General features: G+C 38.8%; 1 protein-coding gene across 1 annotated transcript in view; it reads left to right on the top strand.

Moving 5' to 3' along the window:
- wgn (wengen) overlaps positions 1–12,018 on the top strand; it is a 149,305-nt gene that overhangs the window by 67,172 nt on the left and 70,115 nt on the right. The window contains exons 3-4 of the mRNA XM_067784143.1: positions 2,576–3,442; positions 5,234–5,444. Of these exons, the coding sequence (XP_067640244.1) occupies positions 2,579–3,442; positions 5,234–5,444 (1,075 nt within the window). The 5' untranslated portion in view covers positions 2,576–2,578. The remainder of the gene's footprint in view (positions 1–2,575; positions 3,443–5,233; positions 5,445–12,018) is intronic.

Here is a 12,018-nt window from a genome sequence, read left to right as displayed (position 1 = left end):
ATAATGAGGTGAGAATACTCCCCATCAGGGAGAGAAATGAAATGCTGACCAAACAGTTCCTGTTGAATACCCAGAAACCTGGGCATCCCAACAGACATCTGATTGATGAACCAGCACCGCCTAGAGGCTTAAGGAGTCATCTCCGTAAGCATTTTGAGGAAATACGGCACCTGAGAACCCAGCCGTATGAAGTGAAAAAACACAAGCAGGTCCTTGGTGAACTCCATAAACAGGCATCGGACCTTTGTGCCGGGAATTGCCCGGTGAATCCAGTACTTAACGAAAATTATCCAAAACTTGCGGAAGAGGAACGCATACTCCCCAGGGAAACGCGTGTCACTCTTGCTCAACTTCGTTCTGGATACTGTAACAGGTTAAACTCTTACCTAACCAGAATCAACCCCGACATACAAAATGTATGCCCCGCTTGCAATGTGTCCCCACATGACACCAACCATCTCTTCAATTGTAATGTGGAACCAACGCCTCTAACACCCCTTTCCTTATGGTCCACCCCTGTTGAAACGGCAAGTTTCCTTGGACTCCCGTTAGAGGATATTGATGACAATTTGTGATCGGTCGCGGCTATTGGGTGGGGCGAGCATTGCTACAACAACAACAACAACAACTAAAAACTGTTTAATTAATTCTGCTATCAAAAGAAGACTCGAAATCGACTCCCTCTTAAGAGTGAAATATCATTTATTGAAAAAGCAACAACAAAATGTAAAGCGATCATAAAAAATGATTAAAATAAGATTCCAAATACTCTTAAATGTCTCGAGAAAGAATCGCAAAAGCTTTAAAACACACTTAAAAATTATTCCCACAAGACTCATAAATGATGGTAAATATGACTCGAAAAAGACTAAATACTGATTATAAATATAGGTTAAAAGAGGCTCACCAAGTGTAGTCGCGCGTAGGGTACCATTTTCTCCCAACGAGGGAGTCTTTTCTGATCAGAAAATGAGCGCATATATGCTTATTTTCATCATGCTGGAGACTCGAAAAAGACTCAAATATGATTAATAATTTCAAAAAATGCTGGGTGGGTAGGTATTAATATATGTATAAACCTGTACTCAGTTCACCCTTTTTGGCAAAGAGTTCGAAAACGCTCTACTTTAGTATTTGTTCGAGAAAAGTCTTTAATCGGATTACAACTGGAGGGCTTCCGATTTCATAGTTTCTTTAGGGTAGCTATTCCCTATCTAACATGCGAATGTATTGAATTTTATTCCGAGATAGAGCATTTTCGGAATAAGTTTGCATTCTTGAAAATCTTTAAGGCTAGGACTTCCTTCAAAAAATTATGTCTTAAAGTGTGTTCCAAAAATTGTTGAGACAGAGGTTTGTCGAAATTGCATAGTTTGCTGATAAAATACCTAACATTTTCATATGTAGGTAAACGACATTAAACTCAAAACATTGTAAATCAGCATTTTACAAAACAAACATTCGCTTTTAAAAAAACCCCGCAAATTTAGAATGACTTCAATTTAGAATAAACAAAAGGCATACGGTGCACATATACATACATAGCACAATATATGTCATTCGAGTATCATATCATATATACAAGATATATATAAACCAATTTTACTAGCTTGAAGTTCAAATCTGTGCTGATCTCGGTCAGCTTGGAGACAACAAAAATATTAAACAAGCAATAAAATAATGATCTCAAAAGTTGACGTTTGGTAGGGTTAGGTTGCCATGTAGCTTATAACAATTGCTGTGTTGTGCGTTTGTGATGCGATGAAAACTTTACACAAAACATAACATAAATGAACTTGGAGATAATATGCCGATATCTCTTACATAAAAAAAAACTGCAAAGCGCGATATACCTCCAAGAAGATTAAGGCCGAGCTTCTCTTCCAATTCGTGCGGCCTCCGCGAGCAGATGAATTTTTGCTGAGAAGCTTTTCACGACAGAAATGCACCCGTGCACAGAAATATTACAGATTGAATAAACTTGTTTCTAAAGATTTTGATATTGCTTTCGCCGGACCTTGAACCCATGACCTCGGCGGCGGCGTTTATCGGCGGCGTATATCTCTACCCGGCATATCAGCCTAAAATTTCAATTCATGGAATATTTGATATAATATTATCTACGTTTATATGGAGACCTAAATAGAGTTACAAACATTTTATTTGATATCGGATGGTAACCTTATTTAGCTTTGCTTAAGTACTTCATTCATCTGGGAAAATCCAATTTTAAGTTAACCTAAGTAAATATGCAACAATCCACAAAATTCGTTATGACATAACAGTGAGATTGGATTAAATTGCTTTCTGGATGTTATTAGATAAAAGCATCAAGCAAATGCTTGTCTATATTTGCAAAAAGGCAAGGGAGTGGGGGTCAGTAAATGAGGAAAACTGATATTGGAGCGAAAAAATATGTACCGTGGGAACATTTCACCTTAGTATTTGTATGCTTAAAATATTTGAAAAATTATCATGTGAAGGCCCTTGCAATGTTTAAACATATACATACATTAGAATATTCAAGTCTTATTAAAATAATAGATTTAACATCAAGTTATTTCTTTCTTTGCAGATAATGTCTACTCGATTCACAAGGATGCAGAACGGCTGCCCAACAACGAACATGCCCACTTCTCCAACCCCTCCTTATACAATGCCGCACATACACTTAGCAGCAGCAACAGCAACAACAAGTCAAACAAAAGAGGCAATGTCTAGTTTTAGAACAAATAATGCTGACGTCAGCTGTCCCGCATCTGTAAAATTACATAACCTCCTTCACTCAACGCGTACGCATGCGCAAAAAATCAGTTGGCGTTTGCGTCGATATTGCACACAATTTATTGCTGCGAATAGTAGGTCAAGAAGAAGAAGAGGAAGAAGGCGAGATGATATTAATAACAACAATAATTATAGCAATATAATAAACTGCAATATCAACGATTGCAAACAAATCAGTAGCAACAATAACAATTTTACATGCAATAACTCACATACGAATGTTACGCGGCACATTGCTGTCGATAATTGCGACCAGAAGAACAACAATGAAAACAATAATAGCAGCTATACAAATATTAATAATAGCCTAAGCAGTAGCAACTTAAGTAAAATTATAGCAACAACAGCAATTTCACCTGCAATACAATTATTAAATGCGACAGTATATGCTCTGAGTCATCCTTCAACAGCGACTACGTTTATCGTTGCTATGATCTTTGTCCTTAGCACGTTATGTTCCTTCTGTGCGGCCTCTCCCTGCGATTTGGATAGTTGGTGGGATCCAATCAAAGATAAGTGTATACTTTGCACAGTATGTGAAGGTGATTTAATACCATTGCGTCCGTGTCAATTGCATCGTGATACGATTTGCGGATCTATTTATGATCTAAAGATCGATTGGGTGGTGCTGGCGAAAACGGAGCCAAACTGGAAAGAGGTAAGTGGTTGATGAATATTCGGGAAGAAAATAGTGATTAAAAAGTTGCGAGTACACAATGAATATACAAGAAAGACTCATTCCTATTGAAACCTTAGAAACAGCCAATAAATGAAAATCGACCCTCTTGCTAGTAAACTTAAAAAGATTTCTCCCTGAAAATCCTCTGAAGTAGTCATTTTTAAACGAGATTTTGAGTGGACAGTGATGAAAAAGCAGATCACGTTTGGAGATAGCTGTGATTGTGTGTCTGTAATTGTGGACGGGTTGCAGATGTTGTCACATCTATTGAGCCACAGTGATTCGCTAAAGGCCGGCCCATATCCATAACACTCTCCTAAACCTCAGGGGAACGATTAAAAAAAGTTGTTAAGAACATACTAGAAAATGCCTAATTTTCCTTTTTCGTCTGCTTCAGGGGTATGTTGTTGTTGTAGCGGTAAAGATACTCTCCGATGTTGATCCAGTACGTTCCGGTAACAAACACCATTAAAGTACTAGCCCGACCATCTCGGAAACGATTTGGTATGACCACATGAAACCTTCTAGGTCATACCGCCCTCCCACCCCCTAGATCCATAACGAACTTGCGTCGCCAGAGCCTCGGCTGTTAAAGAAACAGGATTCGCCACGGGTAGGTGAGGTTGACAGTTGGGTTATATATAGCGCTGGCAACCCCTTGAAAGTGTTGCGCTACACAACCCCTTGAAACAATTTGGTAATTTAGTCGCCTTTTACGACAGGCATTCCTGCCGCGGGTATATTCTAAGCCTACTAACCCGCTGTGGTGGCTTCAGGGGTCTGGTTATCTTTATTAGAAAACAAATAAAAAACTTTTTTTTTTACTAAAAATAACCAGACTCCCCGAAAAGCACGAGGAAAGATAAGTGCGAAAGTGGGGGAAGAGACAACTGATTGAGGTATTCCCATCTCCCAAGGACCATCTCCGCAAGAGCTATAACGGGATCACGCACACATAACTTGGCCGTTTGATCTAAAGGAGTATGAGTCAGTCAACCACCGTATCCATAGAGAAACGATAAACTTCCTCGTTGGGTCGTGCTCTTGAACCTCGTTACCAAAACCGATATTTCAAACATTTTAGGAAAGAAAAAAGAGACCTGAGATCTGAATATATTAATAGGTTAAACTCTTACATATCCAAACGCTTCCCCAACATACGCAATGTATTATGTCGTGCATGCGAAGTGTCTGCATGTAAGATAAACCCTCTTCTCTTCAACTACAATGTGGATTCAATGCCTCTTACAGCAAGTTTTCTATGATGAAATTGTGTTGAAACTGCTAGTTTGCTTAGACTTCCGTCTGAGGATGTTGATAGAAGTTCTTGAGTGGTGGTGTATAATGCAGAAGCGAAATGCTGTTACAAAAACAACATACTGAGATTCGAGATGTTCGGTGAGTAGCTTGACGTGCGTCGGGAGGAGCACCTGCAGTGCCGCAGAGTATTTAGTTCATCGGAAACTCTTTTTCGGAAGCCTTTCACAATCTTTCACAATGCATGGTGATCAGCCCGCGAAAATACCAATCTATTTAAACTCAAAGCAGCGGTACCTACACACATCCGAGGGGCGACCTCGTTTAGAAAAGTTAAGGTTGGATGGACGGGCCGGTCCGTAATTCTCAAATAGATTGAACAGTTACATCCATAGTGTTTAGAAAAATCTTTGTAGTGTGTAATACCTTCGATATGGTAGGTCCGCCGACGTCCGCCTTTCTTGATGGTAAAACGCTTAAAACTCCCTTTTATTATTTTTTTCCACTTTTCAGCGCCGAAAGGAGGACGCTAACTATGAATTGGAGCAACAGCTGACACATGAAGAATTGCAACAATTACAAAATGGCACATTGCCGATGGATTGGCACACAACAGCACTTTTAATGGCAGTGTTAGCTTGCTTGTTCTTCTTCATTATAGCCGCTGGTATTTTGGTGTATCATATGCGGCAATGGCGGCGTATGGAACGTCGATTAGATCAAGGTGAGTAAATGGAAAAAGTTTGAAATCAAAAAATGAAAACAAAAACAAATTGATCGTTATAAACTTTGAGTTTTTATGAGCTTAATCGACGTCTCAAGCAGCGCACAATTTCTTGCTGTAATACGTAATATAAATCTACCTTTTGTATGGGACGAAGACAAACATGTAATGGGCGAGGCATAATATATCGATGCGAATAATTAAATTCCATCAACCGATTTATGATCTTTTCGCGTATAGTAACGGCGTAAAAATTGTTTCTTTTGAATGCAGAGTAACTATTTCCTGTTATTTTTCCTGTTTGTTGTTATTCTCCTGCACATCATTGCTTGCCTTGTAACACCTACGATCATAAAATTTTTGGCTGATTTGTTATTGGCCATAAAATTGGCACTATCCGTGGCGCATTTTTCGCTCTCTGGGGAGTCTGTCATAAAAATAAAAAATTTTATTTATTGCCATTAAAAGAATTACAATTATGATTTAGCTCTCAAGATTTTTACGATTATGAGGCCAATAAGATTACAAATTTATGTATGTAAAACAAGTTGATAGTTCATAATCAGAAGTTTGCGTACAAAGTCACACTGTGGTCCCACTAATCTTTAGCCTATACACAAAATATATGTTTTTTGCGAAGCTTCGGCTTCAATCTCGAATAGTCCAAAATTTCAATTGATTTAGATTACTGATTCTAATTGATTTGAATCAGAATTACAAAGGAGTCATTCATATAAATGGTCGTAGATATGCATATCAACTTCCCTTTTCCGATTTTCGATTTCAGTTAAGACTTCGCAAAGGTAAATACTAAACGTACAATTCCGATTCGAGTCCACTTCTAGAAAACGTACAATAAAATCGCTGATAAAAGGGATCCGTTATGAATGAAACTAATGAGTTATTTTCAGCTTGAGCTTGAAGATCTCTACTAAACTTGCCTAAATAGTTTGGGCGAAGGCTGCCTGGATAAGAACTGATGACGAAGCGTGGTCTCAAAAAGTGTGTTCGCTATTATCACGTCTTATATATTAAAAATGAGAAAGATCAAAATCTTCCCACTAGTATTCTGAAAACTGAAATCGTTGGTACTCGTATTGCGAATTCTTACCTGTCTTTCCCCATAAGCATTTCAGAATGTCATAATTGCCGTGTTTGATCTTTTGGTTGTTAGTTACAGCGGAGTTATAGTCAAGAAAATTATTTGAAACCGCAAAATTATTTTCTTTCCAAAAATAACAATACGGAAATCATGGCAACAAAGAACCTGGTCCACATAATTTTGAAAAAAACAAAACCGTTAAGTGCTTATGAAGTTTGATGTGCAAACATACAGGTATACGTCTAAAAAACTTATGTTTTTACAATACCTACAGCTCGCCCAGGGATTGAAGTTTAACCACAACCAAGGTAAATTCACCAGAAACGAACAACTTCTGGCTTTTTGATAAGAAATTCGTCGCCTCCTTTTCAATAACAACCGGTAACGACAAGTTATTGTTTTATTATCGGCTTATTTCCGATAGCGAATTATTATCGTCGAGTTATCGGTTTGTCATTGACGGGCTACAGATGTGTCATTGATTTTAATTGAAGGTTTTTAATTGAAGATACTAAATTCGTTTCACAACAAACAGATCAGTCGTAATTTACAAATATATCGCACGTCGATAACAAATTCGTTACACTGTTGTTGGTTGTTGTTGTAGCGATAAAGATGCTCCCGAAGGTTTTGGGGAATGTTATCGATGTTGATGGAGCTTTGCCGGATATAGATCCGCTATGTTCCGGCAACAAGCACCATTAAGATACAAGCCGACCATATTGGGAACGATTTAGTATGAGCACATTGAACCATCTAGGCCATTTTGCCTCCCCACTCCCTAGTTGAAAGAGGAACTTGGGGTCGCCAGACATCGACTGCCAAATAAACAGGATTCGCTACGGGTAGGTGAGGTTGACAAATTTGGTTGGAGTAGCTATAAATTTCGTTGGCAACCCCTTGAGTCATATGGGTTTTTAGTCGCCTCTTACGACAGGCATACCTGCCGTGGGTACATTCTAAGCCCTCTGATCCGCTGGGGGTTACACTCTGACAAGAAATCGACAACTTTTCGATAAAAACCGGTAAAATTTTAATGAGAAATCAATAACTTTTCGTATAGGAATCGATTAGTTTTTGATAACAAATCGGTATCGTTGCTATAATAAATCAATAACTTTTGGATTACTTTTCGAAAATAACCCGACAGATTTTCGATAAAAAGTTCCGAAACTCAGAGTCTAATCATAGCCCGTTATTATACAGCTTTGTAAAAATGTCCACTTGTTATATATTCCTCAAACCATTCAAGATGTTGTACTAGGAGCCCCGCTAATTAAAAGAAAAGCCGCCCGCTGCAAGCTTTCCATATGTCTGCATGATCTCCATATATTGGTAGTTCCTGCAATATATAGTGCGATAGAAAGATGTTTTTTTCAGAAAACGAAGAACTAATGAACAAAGAGGAAATTTATTTGTATGTTATAAAAAGATTTGGAGTTTCGGTATGGAGGAGCAGCTTATCATCTGCTGGGTGGAAGATCATCGTTTCATGGAATTTGTATGAATAATGCCGTATTTTGCGCAAATTTCCTACCTAGCTACATTGAACCACAACCACTTCCAGAAGGAGGTTAAGTTGAGTTGAACTAGCAGGTCAATAAAGACGTCACATAGACTGAATGTGTCCATAGTGTTACCTTAATTTGATTGACGACCAAACGGAAGAACCCATCATCAGGTACCAGGACATATGTTAGAGAATAACTCCATCCTTTTGGCAAATACTAGCAGTTGTCTAGGACCCAGCTTAATTGCTGCCTCAAGATATGGCAATTCTGCCGTCCCTAATAGCTGGAGCCTTGACCTGGCGAGCGCAGAACATGAACACAGAACGTGCTCAACCGTCGGGATTGAGACGTCTATCGTCGACTCAGCGAGTGTTGTACCCCCCTTGGCCAACCCATCGGCCTTTTCGTTACCTTAAATCCCTTTATGACCGGGAGCCCAGTAAAAATGTATAGTCCGGCCTGAGCGAAGTTTTTCCAATACTTCCTTGCATTCCAGAACACTTCTTGATGAAGTACGGTGTGAAATTATTGCCTTAATCGCAGCCTGATTATCAATATATATGCAAATTGAGGCGACTGCAGCTTAAGCACGCTTCCTCCAGAATTTCTGCTGCTTTCTTTACTGCTATAATTTTCGCTTGAAAAACGCTGCAGTAATCTGGCTGCTTGTAGGATCTACTTATTGCTGGGCGATACAGTAAACAGCAGACCCAACTCCTTCCATTAATTTGGAACCATCCGTATACACGCGTACAGCACGTTCTGCAATTTCCGTACCCCTGCGCCAACCCTCCGGCTCCATTGTGGCCCCAATATCTCTTTCGAAGCTTGGCCCGATATTAGGTGGCGCTATACTGCTGTGGTCATAAGGCCTGCACTCAAGCTGCCCCGAGGCCTTAAGCCTTGTTGCCGTTGCTAACGCGATGTTTTTGGCCGTTAGGTCTGCATGCGGAATGTGTAGAATGGAATGAACTAATATCAAACACTTTTTCTCAGAGTTTCAAAAAATTCAACTAAGAACGAACTCAAAATTCTGTTGAGAGTTGTCCTATTCCAGAACGTATATAAAAAGCTCTCGAGCGCTGCTGAATTTTATTTGAGATAGAGCATTTTGAAACGAACTTTGAATTGGCATTGTCAAACCGGAAGCTAGATAAGGCGGTCATCCTTCCTTACAGTGGCGCATGATTCCATTAAAACAGTTAGCTGAGTTCTTCTACTTGTGAGTTTAAGGTTCGTACAAGTTCTCTGTTTTTCAGTTCCTGTTGAAAACGACCGTAAGTTATCAGCGCCCCCTCAAAAGTCCGAGACGATTTAAGAAATGTAGGTACAATGTTGAGTTTCATTAAGACATAAATTTCGTTTTTAATTTGATTCCCAAAATGTGCTTGCTTAAAATATGAACTCAAAGATAAAGGATCAAATCCAATTATATTCAACATAGTGTTTGGTGGAAGAGAGTCCCAATAGCTTTTCACGTTCAAAACTCCATCGTATTTTCTATTTCTTTGTTCCTACGCTCGTCGCTCTTTTCATATACCATATCTAGCCTATACATCACAAAATATACAAGCAATTCCTTAAAACTTTCTAACTATTATTCCTTAAGCATTCAAACATAATTTATTCAACTCACGTTCACGGCAACTTTGTTTGTGAAAGATCTTGCTTGACTTCGTTAGTAGCATGGCGACGATCTTTGCATTGATCTTTGGCAAAGAACTACTTACGAGTTCAAGTACTGTAGCTAACGCTACAATAGATAATATAATACGGTAGCTGCAACTAGAAAATATCAGCAACAACAGAAACTCGTTTTCTGTCTTGGGAGTTTATTTATATATTTTTGTCTTTTTTGTATGGCTGGTTAGAATTCCTGTCACATATTAATTCCTGCCGTTTGTTTGTTTACTTAGGCTTTGATTATTTTGTAATTTGCCCCTCTTGTAGTGCCCGTTCAAATGAACTTCTTGCGGATGGTAGATTTATCGTTAGATTAAGTGACTTGAGGGCACATACATAAATATGTACATATGAGGTTAGTGAAAAAAAATTATTTTCTTCTTTTTAAACTACCTACAGAGGTGTGGAAGATGCTATCTTTACGGAGGGATTAACCATACGTCCATGTCAGAGTTTAATTTTAATGTACGTACGTTAAATGTTAAGTAGTTTTTTTTAAGCACTAGGGACCCATTCAGTCTATGTGAGGTCCTCGCAAACCCGCCAGTTCAACCTAGCCGGAAGATGCAATTTCAAATTTTAAAACATTAGGAGGTGATATACTCTTAAGTAGCCGGAAATATAGCCATAGATTCGGAGAAAATAATGTTTATAATGATATTGGAAACCAAATGAACGGAAGTAGATTATATAGCTGATCATCCCTAGTCCATGTTGCCGTGTTCTTCGCTCCTCCTATCTCAGGATTTTGGAATGAATGTTTATGGAAAATTTAAGCTAGAAAATCTGAGGTCTGTGGTCCCAAATCCTATTAAGTACCTCGGCTTTGGTTCTTGCTTCCAGCAATTTTGAAACTGCGTCCAATAAGTTTTTTCTTGTAGAAATCTATATAAATTTGGAATGTTACGAGATAGGAATACTACTAACTGTCCTTTTGGTAACCGCTAAAAATAATAGGGCATCGTCTAATGGAAGTACACGGCGAACGCGTGGGAATACCAACGAATGACCTCTGCCAGAGCAGTAAGAATGAGAAGGAGATAGAGGTGTTTGACATTTCCTCTGCATATACCCTGCTCCAACCAAGACATACATGGAGTTTTTGAACAATCACTTCATCGACTGTTAGATATTAGAAGAAACTGGTTGAAATTTTTGACATATATAAAGGAGCAAGGGCATTAGATTATTCAGTGGGATTGCAATAGGCCAGCTGACCTACTTATGTCTCTTGGCTTTGTTTTGGGACACTATAACCTATTCTGACCGCTTAAATACTTCCAGAAGGCTAAGGATAGTGTTAAAAATATGGGAAAACCTTTGCCGGTACTAGTCCGACTGCAACGCGAACAATGTTTTTTCATAGCCTTCGAACCTTTGGATCTGTGGGTTTTGATCGCCTTGGAATATTCCAAGCTCCCAAGCCACCGATATTAAATTATCCCTTTAATACCTGGAACCATGTTTAAGAAATCTGTTAATTTTGTAAATTAGGTGGCGACACCGTATCGAAATTTTCTGTCCATTCCAAACCTTCCCAGAGGTTGGAGAAAAAAATTAGATTTTGAATATTCTACGATGAGGACGGTTTCTGTAAGAGCGCTCCTCTTTTTTTCTAGAAATAGGCAGTGCTACGCAGTACTGTTAGAAGTTTTCAAGGTTTCCTAATTTTTCTGTCTGGATAAAAATTTTGTTTTCTGGTTTTATAGACTTGATTGCGAAGGGCCTTTTAAGTGGGCAGTGCATACACTCCGAATTTTATTTATGCCAGCTCGACTGCTACATCAACAACAACAACTGATGAGACTCGAGCCACAGTACACTACTTGGTCAGATTCAACAGAACATAGGAAGAAAGAAGTAAAAAATAAGTGGATCGATATATGATGTATATTGAAACGATTTTTCGCCATCCCTTGCCAAATTAGGTCTTGGCGTTGTGCCTCATCAGTGTCGATTTTCGTTCTCTGGATCGCATGGAAACTGCAAACATTTGCTCTCCGCAATTTTCTGCTCATTTCGAATGCGCTCAGTGAGTACGTGGTGGAGGTACAGATACATCTACGTGTGTTCAAAAATCTGCCCTGGAGAAGCAGGGAAAGTGAGGAGCTAACTCATCTTCTCTCAGAGAGAAGTTAGTGTACGCTTCCGTCCACGCATCTGCGAGATAGCACAGTGAGTATTTTCACTGCAGAATTACTATGTTTCAGAGGAGCTATTTTACTATCTAATCATAATCATCCCTGTAAGTAAATATATAAGTATAAGTAAGTAGCAA

The sequence above is a fragment of the Eurosta solidaginis genome, chromosome 4 (genome assembly GCF_040869045.1).
Source record: "Eurosta solidaginis isolate ZX-2024a chromosome 4, ASM4086904v1, whole genome shotgun sequence".
Taxonomy (NCBI): Eukaryota; Metazoa; Arthropoda; class Insecta; order Diptera; family Tephritidae; genus Eurosta; species Eurosta solidaginis.
This window is presented reverse-complemented; position numbering and strand designations above follow the sequence as displayed.